The 20094-nt window shown below is 41.5% G+C and overlaps 1 protein-coding gene across 1 annotated transcript in view; it reads left to right on the top strand.

Moving 5' to 3' along the window:
* LOC107285748 (adenylate cyclase type 5-like) overlaps positions 1-19731 on the top strand; it is a 76347-nt gene extending 56616 nt beyond the window's left edge. Inside the window, 10 exon segments of the mRNA XM_029283733.1 lie at positions 637-795; positions 2690-2865; positions 8860-8892; positions 10388-10481; positions 12332-12536; positions 13894-14018; positions 15102-15410; positions 17309-17513; positions 18853-18977; positions 19458-19731. Coding sequence (XP_029139566.1) covers positions 637-795; positions 2690-2865; positions 8860-8892; positions 10388-10481; positions 12332-12536; positions 13894-14018; positions 15102-15410; positions 17309-17513; positions 18853-18977; positions 19458-19586 — 1560 coding nt within the window. The 3' untranslated portion in view covers positions 19587-19731.
* The last annotated feature ends 363 nt before the right edge of the window (positions 19732-20094 follow it).

The raw sequence follows: 20094 nt of genomic DNA, 5'->3' as shown, positions 1-20094 counted from the left end.
TTCTTCTTCTTCTTCTTCTTCTTCTTCTTCTTCTTCTTCTTCTTCTTCTTCTTCTTCTTCTTCTTCTTCTTCTTCTTCTTCTTCTTCTTCTTCTTCTTCTTCTTCTTCTTCTTCTTCTTCTTCTTCTTCTTCTTCTTCTTCTTCTTCTTCTTCTTCTTCTTCTCCTTCTCCTTCTCCTTCTCCTTCTCCTTCTCCTTCTGCCATATCCGTTATCGGACGTTGGCGATCATGTTGGCAATCCTGTTTTTATCAGCAGCCGCACGAAAAAGTGCTGCTGAGTTTTGTCCAAACTAGAAGAATATTTCCTTTAAAACTTGTTGATATGTATCAATCCTCCATAAACCTCTCTACTCTCTGTTTAAAATCATATAAAGTGTCACCTTGTCAGCAAGTTCTATCTGACTATGCGGTGTGGAAAGAAATATTTCTTTTTGTTTGTTCTTAAACTCTCCGCAGTTTATCTTCAATGGAGGGCTCTAGATTTTAACACTGTAAGAAAACTCTCCATCTCATGTGCATTGGTATAAAGAACTACCCCCGAAGATATGTATATACTGCGAGATGCAAAGAATGCTGCTTTGATTAGTTGGTTTTCTCCTTCTCTTTGTTTGATGTTTATGTCTTGTTTTCTGCCAGTTCACCTGTAGTACTGTGGACCTTCTTGACTGTATAGCTGCAGAGTATAATCTCACTCCTCCTGAGGTGAATTTGTGCCATATTAGCTATTCCAATTATAGCCTGGAAACCACAGAAGGATTCTGTGCTACTTCTCAGCCAAACTGTAACTTTCCAGAGGTATTTGCTTTGTGCTGTAATGTGGGTGTATTTGTTTTGGGTAAAAATGACATAACGTGTTGCTGGGGTCTTCATTACTGTGTTGGTTTTTCTGTCAGCCTTTATCAATACAGTATACTAAAATGGCATCAACTGCTCCGTAGAATCCTTCATTGAAAAAGGGCTTGGGTTTTTGTACTTTTGTCTGCCACTCAACTCTTAATCCCTCTGTATATGTTCCATACAATGAAAACATGAAATCTTCTTCAGACTGAGGAGTGAATAATCTTATTTCAGAATGTTCCTGCATGTAATCAGTCTTTGCCTTGTAAAATTAGGACACCACAGGGAAAGCATTAGCGTAGCTCCCTTCCGAATTACTGTTTTCTATGCAATGAACTGGGAGCTTTGCTAAGGGGTAGGACACACATCCTTTTATATAAAATTAAATGCATTCATAATGCAGGGATTATTGAGTATGAGATTATTGAGTAACATTCAAGAACACGATCAATTGCTAGGCAGTTTCATTCCAGAACCCACAACCTAAAGTTGCATGCCTTTCCAATTGCACCATGTAGAGGTTTCTCTATGTACCTCTGCCTGCAGAAATTGTAATTGGGGATAGGGGGAGGAGCTCACCAAGGGAGGTGAGATTCAGCAAGGCCTCTGTAGACTCTCTCCTAGGAGTACAAAGATTGCAGCTCTCCAAACACTTGGACATTAGTCCCATCAAAAAGAATAAGGGTATGCATGCAAAGATATGTATGGAATTGCAGTATAAATCTGCCCAACTTAAAAAGACTCCAGTCTATTCCATGCTTGTGAGGGTATTTTAGGGACCTCTGTAGGTTTCGCACAATCCTGGGAAAAGTTACTGAAGGAACTGCAGAGCAGTTGTTTTGAAGCACGGAGGGCAAAACTGTAGCACGGCTGCATCTTTTCTGGGGACTGTAGGTTGGCCTTCTGCAACTGCTGTATAGTCCCAGGAGAAGTCATAGTTGCTTCAAGGAGCTTCATAGAGGTGCCACGTTTGTGTCTACAGGCAATCCAAAGCAACTTTTGCCTTCAAATCCCAACTCCCTGCTTTAAGGAGCTGCAGACACAGTTGTGTTCCTGCATGCTGCAAAGGACCCGGTGTACATACATGTATAACAATACACAAACACATGCATATGTGTATTGACACACGTACACATCACACAGAGCTGGAGGGTAAGCTTTTAAAAGAGATGCCTCTTTTCTGACAGTGAAGAATGTATTTGATATTTCTTTATATCACTGGGAATGTGGGCTAATTCTGCATATTATCAGAGAGTAGTTTTGGCCTGAAAAAAATGATTAAATAAATATCTAAACTGGTTACTTTCCCGCCCTCCCTGCCCCCGGGGCCTAAAATGTGTTTGTGTTCTATTTGCCTGTGCGATCATTTGCAGTTGTAAGATGCTCATTAGTTTTAGAAATCATTTCAAAAACAGTCCTAGTGTCAGTTCCTCCATTACCAATGGAAAAAAGAAAAAGGCACCGAATTCTGTGTACCCTCAGCACCGTTTGTCGCCTGTCCAATTGAATATGCCGGAAGTGGATGCCTTGTCAGTTGTTTATAGAATGGGGTATATGGGGCAGGTAGGAGAGAATGAGCTCCATGATCACTGAGTTGTCAGGGAAGCATCCAATAAGTCCGGTGAACTCCCATTTTAGGTCAAAGGTTGCACAGGCCTCCTGGAAACTTTGTTAGCTTGTGCTGGCCTCAGGATGGAGACCCTTGAAACTGAGGAGTCTTAATCTGCAACTAAGATCATATTCCTTTTTAACCATGTTTTGTAAATCTGCTAAATTGCCCTTTACTTTACTGAAATTCTTTTCTTTTTCTCTTGTTCTTGTTTTCATTCCCCTCCTCTCCCCCCCCCACCAGTACTTCACCTACAGTGTTTTACTGACCCTCCTGGCTTGCTCCGTGTTCCTTCAGATCAGCTGCATTGGGAAACTCATTTTGATGTTGATTATTGAATTTATATATGTCCTCATTGTGGAAGTGCCAGGCCTTACCCTCTTCGATAATGCAGATCTTCTGGTTACAGCCAATGCCATGTAGGTAAACATAAAGAGTCCATGGGGGGTGGGGGATGGGGTTAGAGAAAAGTGTGGCCACGGTTGGTGGTGTGAGATTTTCCTGAACAACCATGTGAATTGATATATTTTAATCTGGACTGAACCACTTCATTTGACATGTATGACTGAACAGTTTCCATTTTCTAAAACAAAATGTGTATAAAAATCCATACATATTAGAAAATTATTTTTTTTTTTAACGTATGAAGAAGTGTTGCCATCTGAAATGGAATGGTCCAGAACCAGGTTTACCACTTCATATGCCAAATTGGTGGCATTATCCAATATATTTCAGCAATAGCTCATCCCAACCCACTTCACAGGGTTTTTGGGGGGCGGGGGGAAATAGCGGAGGAAGGGTATGTTGGATATGTTTGCTGCCTTGGGTTATTTGTAAAAAAAAACCAACAATACAACAATAAATACAAATGTATCTCCAAGTTCTCACAGGCCGGTAAGGAGGATGCACAAAATAATAGTCAGTCTGGAACTAAATCTTGATTTGCCTCACACCGTGCTGAGAATCTCCAGGATATTGGGGCAGCCTTCACCTGCCGTTTTCACCTGAGGAGCCAGAGGCAAAGGAAGGGAGCATGGAAAGCATAGAAGGAAATCCTAAATATCCTAGCATCAAGAGTGGCACAACTGCAGCTGGCTGTAGGGGAGTGGTGTTCCCATTGGCCAGGGGTAGGCAACCTTGGCTCTTTTATGACTCGTGGACTTCAACTCCCAGAATTCCTGAGCCAGCATGGCTCAGCTTGGAAACCTCTCCCTTTTCCCTCAGCATGGCTGGCTCAGGAATTCTGGGAGTTGAAGTCCACGAGTCATAAAAGAGCCAAGGTTGCCTACCCCTGCCATTGGCCTAGCAAGAAATGGACACTGTGGTAGCCTGGCTCCTTGTGTTTTGGTAGGTGTGGCTATCATTGGCTTGGGGAGCTGCTGGGAAAGCTGTGCAGTAAGGCTTTGCTAAGGGAAGGCCTCTGTACTGCTGTATGGATTGCAGGCAGGCTACAACCTTATCAGTTGGTTGTTAGAGGTGTATCTCATCCATCCACAGGCAAATGCCAAGTGCAGCTTTTCTGCAGTAGCAATAGGCTACATGACCGAATGGGAATGTAATCAGTGTCGTTATGTGGACACGTATCATGGGGAGGCATAAGAAAGAAATCTGTGAAGAGATATATATGATGTAACAGATGCAGAACAGGAAAAGTAATTATTCTCTAGCTTTAAATCCCTGCCACAAATTCCTTTCCCATCTTGTATATGATATTGGAAAAGGGACCCCACCCTACCTGCCTTGGGACTTGAAGTGACTGTAGGAGTCAGGGTGTTGGAATATAAATTTATTGTGAAAGATAAGGGCCACTCCTTCTGTTCTTCTCTCAGTGAAGTGATGAAAGATTGGTGCATGGGATAGCTTCCAGCACTTAGTTTGAGGATTAATTTCTTCCCATTTAATTTTAAGCAGTGTGACAAGGCTGGTGGTAGCTTGGTGGCCAGGCAGTGATATTTACTTCAATAAGAAGGAAGGAAGGAAGGAAGGAAGGAAGGAAGGAAGGAAGGAAGGAAGGAAGGAAGGAAGGAAGGAAGGAAGGAAGGATTCTCAACTTAAGCTCCAAAAGATGAACTATTCATGGTTAAGTGGTTGCTTACATTTCCATTGTTCCCTATAATATCGGCAAGAAGTTATTTAGAGTGAGGCTGATTAGTTGGATCTATCTCACTCCACTCTCAAGCCAGCTTTGAGAGTCTCAGCATTTTGCCTAAGGGCACCGTATAGGAAGGCCTGTTTCCATAAATCTTACTCGGACCAGCCAAAGTTTCCAATGCCAGGCAAGCAAAAGAATTCAGCATTGATACTAGAGGTGGAAAAAATCTAATTCCGTGGGCGAATCTGGGCTTGCAGGATTTCTTTGACATTAAGTGATTGCAAAGATGCCTTCTAAATGTGCAGTTCTTGGGAATAAGCCTCTTTCGACACAGAGGGCCTTACTTTGAAATAGCACACACACTGTATTGTGTTGCCTGGATGTGCTAATGACTCATTAATTTGACTAGTGACTCATTAGAGCTGGCTTCTCTGCTGTGCAGAATTTTGATTCCTTTGGTGATTAGCTACCCCGCTATTATCATATTATTTAGCCCAGTAATGTTTTATTATTTTCATAATGCTCTTAAAATACCCTGAATAGCCATTTTGATTGAACTCGGTAAGTGAGTAATGCATAAAAAAAAAACCTGTCTCAGCCTGAATCACAGAAGGGAGGGGTTTTTTTCATATTTTTAATTGTTTTGCTGAGATAATCCACCTGAACATGATTTTTCTCTTCCTATAAGAGAAAATTGAACGCAAATTAGAAGCAGTCATTTGAAGGAGGAATCTGAAAACAAACCATCTTTTTAGACATTTTATAGTGCCAGGAATTTTGATCAGGCTAAATTGGAGCACTTTGAAGCAATTACTTGCATCACCTCACAATCAAGATGTCAGGAATAAGGGTGAAGTAAATAACCCCATCTTTTCCAAGAAATAAATGTGGGAGTTGCAGTTTTGGTACTTATTAACTTACTTTTCTTCTGAAAGCTCTTTTAATAGCTAGGACTCACTACTTAGCATACTATTTATGGCTGGTGGGAAACTTTTAGGAAAGCCAAACATAGCTTAGGTGCACCTGCTTCCAGATCCAGGACATATTCTATTCTACCTTCAACTATAGAAGCTCCTTAGGTCAGTGATGGCGAACCTTTTAGAGACCGAGTGCCCAAACTGCAACCCAAAACCCACTTATGCATCATCAGGTGCCGGGTGGGTGTGGCCCATTGGCTGGGTGTGGCCAATTGGGTGGGTGTGGCCCATTGGGTGGGCATGGCTGTGGTGGTAACGGCAGACTCGATGGGACTAAAAAGTTCAATCAATCAATTCCAACTTGGCAAGATCTTTTTTTTCCCCGCGAGAAGTTGAAATTGACTGATTGATTGAACCTTTTCTTTTTTTTGCACACGGTGGCGGAGGCCTAAAGCGAAAAGGTTTTATAAAACCCAGCTGAAGGCTTAGGACTGGGGCGATGGCGCATGTGCCCACAGAGAGGGCCTGAGTGCCGCCTCTGGCACCGTGCCATAGGTTCGCCACCACTGCCCTAGGTGATTTTGGGCTAATCATTCCCTTCTCTCACAGAGATTTGAGTAAAGAGGTCACACTTATAAGCTCATTCTGGAGAAAAAATGCTACTATTACCCTTACACAGGATTATGGTTATGTGGAAAATAAGGAGTGGAATTAATTGAATTAATACGGATTCCCGATCCACCAAACTACAGTAATACCTTGGTACTCAACTGCTTTGAAACTCATCAAATTTGGTACTCAACGCATTTTGATGTGAAAATTTGGTCCCAGTACTCATCGTTTGTTTGGTACTCAACGCGCAAGCTAGAACTTGTCAATGTCAGCTGCCTTGTGACTCACTGCATTTTTCCTGGGATTTTTTTTTTTTTTGGTATTCAACATTTTTGTTATTCATCGTGCCTCCCAGAACTAATTAATGATGAGTACCAAGGTACCACTGTATGGCAATGCTAGCTGCATAGAGATGCCACTTTTTCTGTCATACGAATTTACTCAGTGTGTAGGCCTCTTTTCCTACACTGAGCAGAGGCTCAGACAGAGTCTTGAATGCTCCCTTCCAATTCTCTGATTCTAAGGAAGGGCTGTGGTTCCAACTCCACAAGAACAACAGAGCATTTGAAGTTGTAACTGGAAAAGCAACAGCAAGATTTAGGCATGGCTATATACATGGACAGCTTGATGTTAGCTAAATAGAAATACAAGGTATGTTTAACGTGAACAATTAATTTGAGCTGCAAGACTGGAAAATAATGGCATTAATTTGATTGCAAATTTCCTTTGCTGGGGCTGACATAGCTATTTGATTCTACTATAGCAAAGTCTTAAATCTGTGACAAGATATAAGTAAAATTTCCAGGAAGGTACAAATATGAATGAAATATGAAGAAAATTGTAATTGTAAGATACTCTTCCATTGAATAAAAATTATAATTGTAAGATACACTTCCATTGAATGAAATAATAGCTTGGTAGATATAAAGATTCACATTTTCCAAATAATTCAGTGAAATACTTTGGCCTTAAAATGTAATATTTCATAACCAATACATTATGCCTATTTAGGTATAGATATCTTTAGGTTTACTCGTCATTGGAATTATTTGCTTCTAAGCAGCATAGATATGCGATGTCTTGTCTAACTCTGTAATTTTCCTTCTAATCCTTCCCAATAAACCAGTAAATCCTCACTTCAACCAAAATTAAATCCAAAAGGTACAGGATAAACCTCTCACGTTAACCATACTCATAGAACAAATTCTTTGGAAGTGGTTGTGGCTCCCCCTAGTGTCCAAGGTGAAAAAACTGAAAGAATGTTATTATGGAGCGTTGCACATTACATCTCTGTACTAAATGTATGCTTCTTTAATTTATTTGCATATTGACTCGAATGGACCTTTGCATGCTTCTAGAAAAACAAGGTAGGGGAACGTTTCTGAAATTATTTTCAACCGTTTTATCAACTGTGATCGTAAGAAGTGTCACTGTTTTCTTTTGTGTATCAAAAGTGTTGTGTTTGTGTGCATGTATGCTTAAATTGTCCCCTGGGAAGCTGGTGGTGGGTTGTGAACATTTCACTCTGGGTCATTGGCAAGCAAGGTGGGGGGGTGAGAAAGGGGGGGGGGGCTTAGAAGGGAGCAGTCACTAACTTTCTATGCTGCTGCCTAAATGCATCTCTCCTAGGAATGTTCTGGGAATTATTTTTCTGCATATTTTTTCTGCAACCTCTAGCAAATTTTCAAACCCCGGCTCTGCCCCAATCCCAGATTAGTTCCTGTTCAGTTCAGTTATTGATAAGTTAGCTTGTTAATGGGCAGATAGACAAGACTTCCAAGCTCTTGTATATGATTGTATCCCAGCATTTCATAGGGCTAGACAGAATAAAAACTGATGTTGCAATTGTCCAATGTTAGACCCAGAATTTATGAGGGGCTCAGACATTATATGATTCATTGGGGGCTGTACTTTTTCCCCCCCAACCAGCCTTATTCAGATTTTCTTGTTTAAAAAAAAAAGGCGGAGGGCAGGATTTCTTATATTTTTAATATTGCATAGGATGTCTGTGTTTCAACCAGACATTCAGTAGGCTGAATTTGCGTACGGCTTTGTGTGTGATGGGTGGGGCTTGGGAAAGAATGCAATTTTGTTGGGTAAATTGGTTACATTCCAGACATGAGAGAGGTGTGTTCACGTGTGCCTGCACCCCTCCAGCTAGGAAATACATGCAGTGCTCATAGGCTATAGTTATTTATTTAATTTATTAGATGCAAAAGAAGATTGTTTCATTGGGGAAAAAAAGGGAACATGTGGCTCAAAACAATTCTTGTTGTACCTCCTTTGTTTTTACCTTTCTTTTCCACATCACAACAGGCCAGTTTGTGTATCCCATTCTGCCAATGGGGAGACAAATTAAGATACAACAGTTGAGTGAAAGAAGATATAAAAGGCCTATCTTGACTCAGAACTCAAACTCTTAGCAATGCAAGCAATATCATAGAAATGAATATGTGAAATTGGAAAAAAAAGAACAGGGGCTAATGATGATCTCAAAGGTGCTTTTTCAACTGGATTGTTTTTCTTTGAGAAGGAAGAAGAAAACCTTTCACTTCTCATCCAAGAAGCTTCATGAGATTCATTCACAAGTTGAAGAAGCTTGTGATGAAGCAAAACATTTTCTTTTTTTTCCTCAAGGAAAACAACGGTCCAGTTGCCTTTTGAAAAAGCACCTCTGGGGCAACTTTGACCTGATGACTGAGAATCTCCACAGATTCTAATGGCTAATGGTGGGTAAAAGAAATGAAAGATCTCTTCGTTTTGCCTAAAATATGTCCTTTTTGTTCTTTTAGCGTGTTTTCCAATGAGACTGAGAATGGAATATGGTGAGTTAATGAAGGACGATGTAAATTGCATTTTCAACAATTGAGATGTGTTTGAACATCTCAATGGTTGATTTTCAACAATTAATTTAGAATCGGTGGATGCTCGTATTGGTGCAGATCTGTGGCAGAAGGAGGGAGGGTGCTCTTGGTTCAAGATGCTGCACTTGCACTGCAGCTGGTTGAGTTCACTCTTTTCCTGGATCAGGAGTCCCTGCACTCAGTCATTCAAGTCCTGGTCATCTCACATCTGGGCTACTGCAATGCACTGTACATGGGGCTATCCTTGAAGAGCGTTCGGAAGTTTCAACTGGTGCAAAGTGTGGCAGCACAGGCAGTTCCTGGGGTCCCTAGGATGACCCATGTTAGGCTGCACTGGTTGCTGGGTGCAGTTCAAGGTTTGGGTTATTACCTTTAAAGCCCTGCATGACATGGGGTCCAGGTTACGTGAAGAACTGTGTCACCCCACTGGGACTGGCTCACCTTACCCGCACCAGCAAAGGAGACATACTGCAGGCCCTGTTGGTCAAGGAATTCTAGGGCCTTCTCTCCTGTGGCTCCTGCCCGTTAGACTATCTTACCCCCGGAGGTGAGATTGGCTCCTACCCTTCTGTCCTGGATCTGCCAGATGGCTTGAGGTCCCAATGTGGGAGCATCACATTGGAGGTGGTTGAATTAAGAGACAATCACACGTTCCCCCCCCCCCCCCGTGCATCCTGTCGTGTCCCTCCCCATCTTTTANTTTTTTTCATTTCATGATCACAGATATCTTGCTGTAGATAATCTACAGGGGGCCGATAGGCACCATCTTAGCATAGTGGGCCTATAGCTTAGATAAAGAATACTGACAAGCACATTTCCTAGATTGCTTTCAGAACATTTGCGTGGGAAAAGTGTTACATAAATATTGTAAATTGACTAAATGAAGAGCATTGTAATTCGGTGGGAGTTCTTTTCAAAAACGAATCAATTTTACTTGCTTAAATTACGTCTCAAGGATGACGATCTTGGAAAAGTTGCTGCTTTTACGAATGTCGATGGTTTTCTTCTTCATGGGATTCTACTCCTGTTGATCAGCCTCACCAACCTGAATCAGAACTCAAAATGAAGCTTCCGCCAATATTGGAGTTCAATTTTGAGGACAGAACTAATAATTTCAGTAATAGGTCTTCTAAGTACGCTTAAAATTAGAACCCGATGAAGTGTAGCAGGTGACTCTGTTATCACCGGTCTATTACATCCCATGCATATTTATTTCCAGCCCATTTCCCACATAAATGAAGTTAACTTGCAACCACCTCCTTGTCTCTCTCTTTCTCTCTCTTCAGGCTACTGAAGAAAAGGAGGAGATGGAGGAGCTGCAGGCCTACAACCGACGGCTTCTCCATAATATCTTGCCAAAGGACGTAGCAGCCCACTTTCTTGCACAGGAGCGGAGAAACGATGAACTGTATTATCAGTCCTGTGAATGTGTGGCTGTCATGTTTGCTTCCATCAGCAACTTCTCAGAATTCTACGTGGAGTTAGAGGCCAACAATGAAGGGGTGGAGTGCTTGAGGCTCCTCAATGAAATCATTGCTGATTTTGATGAGGTGAGCAAATTCAAGGAGAACAATGGTCTCTTTCATGCTGAGGACCGATCACTATGTAAAATACCCTGTCCCACACAACATTGCATTTGACACTTTGGTTGTCTAGGTTCAGGGGCTCTTTAAGTGACAAATATTTTTTTTTAACTTTCTGCTCTAATAGATATTAATACAAAAAAACAATTGAACCTTCTCTACAGTCATAAAGTGTTCCCCAAAACTCTTAGAATTCATGGAACTAGTTTTCCTAACCCAGTTAAGTGATTGCATGTCCTGGTCACCTACTTAGTCTTTTGGCCCCTAGTGCCATAGAGCGGGGCAAGTAGGAATTGAGTCAAGGCAGCTGAAACATGCATGCACACTTGCTAGAAAACTTATTCATTATAGCTAGCTTGGATTTTCTTGAATTTTTTTGTAGCAAAGAAGGAATTACATTATAACAGAATAATCTATGCCATACAATTAAAAGTGCAAATAGTGTTAACTCAATTACCTGTGTGTGATAGCAAGCATTGACACATGTCATTTGTATTATACTAAACACAGACAGGAATTTGAACAGACAGGAATATATTCATGTTGTATTATATTATATTGAAACATTATAAAATATTTCCTCCTATACTAGGCTAGAATATTGCATCAGAAGATCTAGGACTTCTTAACCCAAGGATAAATGATGTGTGTCAGTGTTTGAGGGTCTATGTCAATTTGCTACAGCCAACTCGCCATGGCCAACTCACCACAACTTTCTGCAGTCAACTCGCCATGGCCAATTTTCTGCGGGACAACTCACCATGGGACAAGAGTTACACTAATATTAAGAAATAGTCTAATACAGGGCTCCCCAACCTATGGGCCACGGCCCGGTAGTGGGCTGTGGCCTGCTGGCCACCGGGCCGTGGGACAGGCTGGCCAGTGTGCGCACACACCCCCACTTGTGCTAGCGCCGCAGCCGTGGGATACAAAAACAGGACACCGTGCCACAGGGTGCAAAAACGGGACACTGCTGTACTGCAGGCCGCGAAAACAGGCCGCCATGCTTCTGGGCACGAAACAGGCCACTGCTGCGCCTCGGGGTGCGAAAACAGGATGCTGCCGCGCCTCGGTGCAAAAACGGGACATTACTGCACCGTGAGGTGCAAAAACGGGTCAACGCCATGCTGCGGGGTGTGAAAACAGGCCACTGCTGCACCTCGGTGCGCAAAAACAGGTGCCACCCTGCTGCAGGGCGCAGAAATGGGGCTCTGTGCCGCACAAGAACAGGGCAGGCCTAGTGAATATCACGCAAGTGCTAGCCCCGCCCCATTTGCATCACGTGTGTGCTTGCGGCCCCGTGCGTGCGTGCGTGTGTGTATGAAAAATGCTTGCCCCTCCCTTTACCTCCGGTCTGCCAACCGAGAAAGGTTGGTGACCTCTGGTCTAATAGAATCGTTAAATATAGGATGCCAAAGGAGGGACAAAATAAAATGTAAATGACAAAAATTAAAATATTTTTAAAAATTATTTTAAATAATTAAATTGAATTGTCCCACAGTGAGTATTCCCATGGCGAGTTGGCTGTGGCCAATTGGCCGTGGTGAAATGACCATGGCGAGTTGGCTGAGGCAAGTTGTCCCATTCCACAAGGCACAACCAATAGCTGTTTTCGTGTTTTAATTTAGTGTTTTAATATAGTTCAATCTCTAGGTCTGTACTCAGGATCCAAATAGCTCATTTATTTTATTTTCATATATGAATCATGCTGGATTGTTTTAGCTGCTAATGGATGTAGTATCCAGGATTGTGCACAGATCATTTACAGAGCATGGCTTGATTTACATGTGTCTCCTTTTCCTTCCTTGGATTTGTAGATAATAAGTGAAGACCAATTTCGACAGCTGGAAAAGATCAAAACAATAGGGAGCACATATATGGCTGCTTCGGGTCTTAATGATTCCACCTATGACAAGGTGGGCAAAACGCATATCAAGGCCCTGGCGGACTTTGCAATGAGGCTAATGGATCAAATGAAGTACATCAATGAGCATTCGTTCAACAATTTCCAGATGAAAATAGGTAAATATTGTGGTTGTACTTTATGTTCCAGAAATTCACCCTCTCAATCCACTCTCTACGATTAAAAAAAGCAAATGCCATATTTCATATGAAGCTACTGAATGCAAGTAGTTATGTTTCTTTTGACTGGTATTCAGTTGGCAGTGCCAGTTATGACTTATGCAAATTATATAACATGTCCAACCGACAGTGGAAAAATCAAAACATACCCCTGCATCACAAATGTGCTCTTTGGTGTACAGTAGCTACAAGCATAAATTATTCCCGATAACAAAAATATACCTAAGAATAAGCATACAATAAGATAAGCAAGTAATCAGTGATCTTTTCAGCTTCCAGAATTCCACACATTCATACACACTAGTATCAACACAAAGCTTCCCAGTCAGTAGGCTTGTAACTGCACCCTGATAGGTCTGCATTTCACTAGGATCAAAAATGCAAAACTGTGAGCTATCTCATCATCATCATCATTTTTCCATTTCCCCCTTTGTATTATTTCCTTCAGACTGATGTCCCAGAGAGAGGAATTTACTATGTAATATCCAGAGCAGGCATAGTTTGTTCTGACTGTCATTGGGGCACATGTTGCAGTCAAAATAAAATAAAATAACGGTTCTACAGTTCAGACATGTCTACAGAATATGTATTCACATTTCACTCCTGTGACTTGCGGAAGCTGCAGAAGGTTAACGGGCAAGACAGGAACCTCAAGAAGCGATATCCTTTCTGGCGTGCCCTTGGGGAAATTCAGTAGCTCCAGAAACACCTTGATAGGGTTGGGACTGAGTCCTATCCTTATTGATTTCGACGGAAAAGATTTAAGACAATTCTTAATGTTTCCACTGAAGTCAGTGGGAGTAGATTGTATTTTGGTTTCCAAATATTTATAATTTTTTTATTTGCAAATTTGTGCCAAGGGTGGATTGTTTCTTTTCTCTCTCCCTCTTCCCCTGCTCTCTTTCTGTCTCCCTTCACTTTCTCTGTATTTTTTTTTTAAAATCTTTATTAAAATAATTTTTAAAAAATAACATTTGTGGGAAAATGTGAATCTACAAATTATTTGTTATATTTATATGGCCTCCCACCTCAAAAAAAAAAACATGACTCTGGTGCGATATATAAATTACACTAGTAGTTAACAGCTAAATAAATAAATGAAAGAAGGGTGTGCAGCAAACTGCTTCCTTTCCTTCTTTTATTTATACGAAGTGACTTCTTCAAAACTTAGTAGAGGTGAGTGAGGCCTGGGGACGAATCTGGTGGTTGTATTGTTTCTGCATGCGATTTTCTGATGGTAGCTAGTAAGCAGCAATTTATTTTTGGAAGTCTTAACTCCTTACTGCTTTGTTTCTAGGGCTCAATATTGGTCCTGTAGTAGCAGGAGTCATAGGTGCACGTAAGCCCCAGTATGATATTTGGGGCAACACTGTGAATGTAGCTAGTCGAATGGACAGTACAGGAGTCCCCGATAGGATTCAGGTGAGTCTTCCTGACACCTTTTTTTTTTTTTTACCTTTCCAAACTCTGCTTGCAGCAGCACTTACATAACTTGTAATAGTGAGAGAGAAGATACTTCAGCATACATTTGATACAACTGCCTTCCCCCTCTGTATTTTGTACCCTTCTTTTAATAGAGCCAGCATCTGTGTTTAGAGGTTGAATGCTTATGCCTGGCAATTGGATAGTAAGGCTTCTTGAGTATAATGGACTCTAAATCTAGTAGACTTGCCTAGCATCAGTTCTGCTTCCATATTGTTCTATCCCAGCCTATTACCGTCCTTGTTAGAGGCACAAGGACCAAACCCCTGCTGATACAATAGACTGGAGACTTTAAAACAAAACAAAATCCCTTTTATTTGGGTGACAAACCTGTCAATAAGTCCAACACACAAACAGCAAAACTCAAGTCCAAAGGAAGGAAATAGTCCACAGGAACACGTTGCAAACAAGACGAACAGACCAGGATTCCAAGAAGCACTTTGCAAACGGTTGCCTTCAGCAACCAGCACCGCCCACACCTNTTTTTTTCATTTCATGATCACAGATATCTTGCTGTAGATAATCTACAGGGGGCCGATAGGCACCATCTTAGCATAGTGGGCCTATAGCTTAGATAAAGAATACTGACAAGCACATTTCCTAGATTGCTTTCAGAACATTTGCGTGGGAAAAGTGTTACATAAATATTGTAAATTGACTAAATGAAGAGCATTGTAATTCAGTGGGAGTTCTTTTCAAAAACTAACCAATTTTACTTGCTTAAATTACGTCTCAAGGATAACAATCTTGGAAAAGTTGCTGCTTTTACGAATGTCGATGGTTTTCTTCTTCATGGGATTCTACTCCTATTGATCAGCCTCACCAACCTGAATCAGAACTCAAAATGAAGCTTCCGCCAATATTTGAGTTCAATTTTGAGGACAGAACTAATAATTTCAGTAATAGGTCTTCTAAGTACGCTTAAAATTAGAACCCGATGAAGTGTAACAGGTGACTCTGTTATCACCGGTCTATTACATCCCATGAATATTTATTTCCAGCCCATTTCCCACATAAATGAAGTTAACTTGCAATCACCTCCTTGTCTCTCTCTTTCTCTCTCTTCAGGCTACTGAAGAAAAGGAGGAGATGGAGGAGCTGCAGGCCTACAACCGACGGCTTCTCCATAATATCTTGCCAAAGGACGTAGCAGCCCACTTTCTTGCACAGGAGCGGAGAAACGATGAACTGTATTACCAGTCCTGTGAATGTGTGGCTGTCATGTTTGCTTCCATCAGCAACTTCTCAGAATTCTACGTGGAGTTAGAGGCCAATAATGAAGGGGTGGAGTGCTTGAGGCTCCTCAATGAAATCATTGCTGATTTTGATGAGGTGAGCAAATTCAAGGAGAACAATGGTCTCTTTCATGCTGAGGACTGATCACTATGTAAAATACCCTGTTCCACACAACATTGCCTTTGGCACTTTGGTTGTCTAGGTTCAGGAGCTTTTTAAGTGACAAATATTTTTTTTTTAACTTTCTGCTCTAATAGATATTAATACAAAAATTCAATTGAACCTTCTCTACAGTCGTAAAGAGTTCCCCAAAACTCTTAGAATTCATGGAACTAGTTTTTCTATCCCAGTTGAGTGATTGCATGTCCTGGTCACCTACTTAGTCTTTTGGCCCCTAGTGCCATAGAGCGGGGCAAGTAGGAATTGAGTCAAGGCAGCTGAAACATGCATGCACTTGCTAGGAAACTTATTCATTAGAGCTAGCTTGGATTTTCTTGAATTTTTTTGTAGCAAAGAAGGAATTACATTATAACAGAATAATCTATGCCATACAATTAAAAGTGCAAATAGTGTTAACTCAATTACCTGTGTGTGATAGCAAGCATTGACACATGTCATTTGTATTATACTAAACACAGACAGGAATTTGAACAGACAGGAATATATTCATGTTGTATTATATTATATTGAAACATTATAAAATATTGCCTCCTATACTAGGCTAGAATATTGCATCAGAAGATCTAGGACTTCTTAACCCAAGGATAAATGATGTGTGTCAGTGTTTGAGGGTCTATGTCAATTTGCTACAGCCAACTCGCCATGGCCAACTCACCACAACTTTCTGCAGTCAACTCGCCATGGCCAATTTTCTGCGGGACAACTCACCACGGGACAAGAGTTACACTAATATTAAGAAATAGTCTAATACAGGGCTCCCCAACCTATGGGCCATGGCCCGGTAGTGGGCTGTGGCCTGCTGGCCACCGGGCCGTGGGACAGGCTGGCCAGTATGCGCACACACCCCCACTTGTGCTAGCGCCGCAGCCGTGGGATACAAAAACAGGACACCGTGCCACAGGGTGCAAAAACGGGACACTGCTGTACTGCAGGCCGCGAAAACAGGCCGCCATGCTTCTGGGCACGAAACAGGCCACTGCTGCGCCTCGGGGTGCGAAAACAGGATGCTGCCGTGCCTCGGTGCAAAAACGGGACATTACTGCACCGTGAGGTGCAAAAACGGGTCAACGCCATGCTGCGGGGTGTGAAAACAGGCCACTGCTGCACCTTGGGGTACGAAAATGGAATGCCGCCATGCCTCGGTGCGCAAAAACAGGTGCCACCACGCTGCAGGGCGCAGAAATGGGGCTCTGTGCCGCACAAGAACAGGGCAGGCCTAGTGAATATCACGCAAGTGCTAGCCCCGCTCCATTTGCATCACGTGTGTGCTTGCGGCCCCGTGCGTGCGTGTGTGTATGAAAAATGCTTGCCCCTCCCTTTACCTCCGGTCTGCCAACTGAGAAAGGTTGGTGACATCTGGTCTAATAGAATAGTTAAATATAGGATGCCAAAGGAGGGACAAAATAAAATGTAAATGACAAAAATTAAAATATTTTTTAAATTATTTAAAATAATTAAATTGAATTGTTGAATTGTCCCACAGTGAGTATTCCCGTGGCGAGTTGTCCCGTGGCGAGTTGGCTGTGGCCAATTGGCCGTGGTGAGATGACCATGGCGAGTTGGCTGAGGCAAGTTGTCCCATTCCACAAGGCACAACCAATAGCTGTTTTCGTGTTTTAATTTAGTGTTTTAATATAGTTCAATCTCTAGGTCTGTACTCAGGATCCAAATAGCTCATTTATTTTATTTTCATATATGAATGATGCTGGATTGTTTTAGTTGCTAATGGATGTAGTATCCAGGATTGTGCACAGATCATTTACAGAGCATGGCTTGATTTACACGTGTCTCCTTTTCCTTCCTTGGATTTGTAGATAATAAGTGAAGACCAATTTCGACAGCTGGAAAAGATCAAAACAATAGGGAGCACATATATGGCTGCTTCGGGTCTTAATGATTCCACCTATGACAAGGTGGGCAAAACGCATATCAAGGCCCTGGCGGACTTTGCAATGAGGCTAATGGATCAAATGAAATACATCAATGAGCATTCGTTCAACAATTTCCAGATGAAAATAGGTAAATATTGCGGTTGTACTTTATGTTTCAGAAATTCACCCTCTCAATCCACTCTCTACGATTAAAAAAAGCAAATGCCATATTTCATATGAAGCTACTGAATGTTTCCTTTGACTGGTATTCGGTTGACAGTGCCAGTTATGACTTATGCAAATTATACAACATGTCCAACCGACAGTAGGAAAATCAAAACACACCCCTGCATCACAAAATGTGCTCTTTGGTGTACAGTAGCTATAAGCATAAATCATTCCCGATAAAAAAATACACCTAAGGATAAGCATACAATAAGATAAGCAAGTAATCGGTGATCTTTTCAGCTTCAAGAATTCCACACATTCATACACACTAGTATCAACACAAAGCTTCCCAGTCAGTAGGCTTGTAACTGCACCCTGATAGGTCTGCATTTCACTAGGATCAAAAATGCAAAACTGTGAGCTATCTCATCATCATCATCATTTTTTTCCATTTCCCCCTTCGTATTATTTCCTTCAGACTGATGTCCCAGAGAGAGAAATTTAATGTGTAATATCCAGAGCAGGCATAGTTTGTTCTGATTGGGGCACATATTGCAGGCAAAAGAAAAGAAAATAAGGGTTCTACAGTTCAGACATGTCTACAGAATATGTATTCACATTTCACTCCTGTGACTTGCGGAAGCTGCAGAAGGTTAACGGGCAAGACAGGAACCTCAAGAAGCGATATCCTTTCTGGCGTGCCCTGGGGGAAATTCAGTAGCTCCAGAAACACCTTGATAGGGTTGTGACTGAGTCCTATCCTTATTGATTTCGACGGAAAAGATTTAAGACAATTCTTAATGTTTCCACTGAAGTCAGTGGGAGTAGATTGTATTTTGGTTTCCAAATATTTATAATTTTTTATTTGCAAATTTGTGCCAAGGATGGATTGTTTCTTCTCTCTCCCCCTCTTCCCCTGCTCTCTTTCTGTCTCCCTTCACTTTCTCTGTATTTTTTTTTTAAAATCTTTATTAAAATAATTTTTAAAAAATAACATTTGTGGGAAAATGTGAATCTACAAATTATTTGTTATATTTATATGGCCTCCCACCTCAAAAAAAAAACATGACTCTGGTGTGATATATAAATTACACTAGTAGTTAACAGCTAAATAAATAAATGAAAGAAGGGTGTGCAGCAAACTGCTTCCTTTCCTTCTTTTATTTATACGAAGTGACTTCTTCAAAACTTAGTAGAGGTGAGTGAGGCCTGGGGACGAATCTGGTGGTTGTATTGTTTCTGCATGCGATTTTCTGATGATAGCTAGTAAGCAGCAATTTATTTTTGGAAGTCTTAACTCCTTACTGCTTTGTTTCTAGGGCTCAATATTGGTCCTGTAGTAGCAGGAGTCATAGGTGCACGTAAGCCCCAGTATGATATTTGGGGCAACACTGTGAATGTAGCTAGTCGAATGGACAGTACAGGAGTCCCCGATAGGATTCAGGTGAGTCTTCCTGACACCTTTTTTTTTTTACCTTTCCAAACTCTGCTTGCAGCAGCACTTATATAACTTGTAATAGTGAGAGAGGAGAAGATACTTCAGCATACATTTGATGCAACTGCCTTCCCCCTCTGTATTTTGTACCCTCCTTTCAATAGAGCCAGCATCTGTGGGAGGTTGAATGCTTATGCCTGGCAATTGGATAGTAAGGCTTCTTGAGTATAATGGACTCTACATCTAGTAGACTTGCCTAGCATCAGTTCTTCAACCTCTGCTTCCATATGGAGACAGAACATGATTTCAGCAGGGTTATATGCCTTGTTTAAAACTCCGTTTCCTCTGATGCTTTGGCGAGTGCCAAGGCCTCTGTACTGTGAACACAATCGGAGTGCAAAGTTTTTCTCTCCAATAATCCCAGATAAACTTTTAATGAGAGGGCTTGAGAGGGCTGAACGCTGATTCTTCTTTTTGAATACTTTCCAGGTCACCACAGACATGTATCAGGTTTTAACCGTCAACAACTACCAACTAGAATGCCGAGGGGTTGTGAAAGTCAAAGGTAAAGGAGAAATGACCACCTACTTCCTAAATGAAGGCCCGTCAGCAAGTTAGCGACAGTGGGCAAGGATGACTCCATTGATTCAAACACAATAGCAAGTTGGAGAAAATGTCACTGTTTCACAGTGAATCTAAATCCCAAGGCACAGTTGAGTATTTCATGAGATGCCTTTTTAGTAGGATTGTGTGCGAAGGGAAATTTTTTTTTTCTTTGTGTCGAACCCGACGGATCGTGTGTGAAGTCTTCAGTGGATCGTGACGACGTCTGGAAAAAGGCTTCCACTTGCAATTCACTTAACTGGTTTCTACATACAAATCACCTTACGCCTCTACTTCTCCACCTAAACTCTAGAAGCAACACCGACGATGTGTCCTGAATTTTGATAAATTCATAAATATTGAAGTAACACAGTGTTTTTACTTGGTGGAAGGAAAGTATGATTCATTGCAACAAAAAGGAAAACTAAAATGAACAGCATTATTTTGGAAAGGCTGTGCACTCCCATACTATTTCTGGTCTGTGCTGTCAGCTCCTTGAATGTGCCACTGTTCTTATCTTAGC

Source organism: Protobothrops mucrosquamatus, unplaced genomic scaffold (genome assembly GCF_001527695.2).
Source record: "Protobothrops mucrosquamatus isolate PMUCROS unplaced genomic scaffold, P.Mucros_1.0 scaffold_77, whole genome shotgun sequence".
In the NCBI taxonomy this organism is placed as follows: domain Eukaryota; kingdom Metazoa; phylum Chordata; class Lepidosauria; order Squamata; family Viperidae; genus Protobothrops; species Protobothrops mucrosquamatus.
The sequence above is the reverse complement of the archived record's forward strand: the minus strand, read 5'-3'. Positions and strand labels throughout refer to the sequence as shown.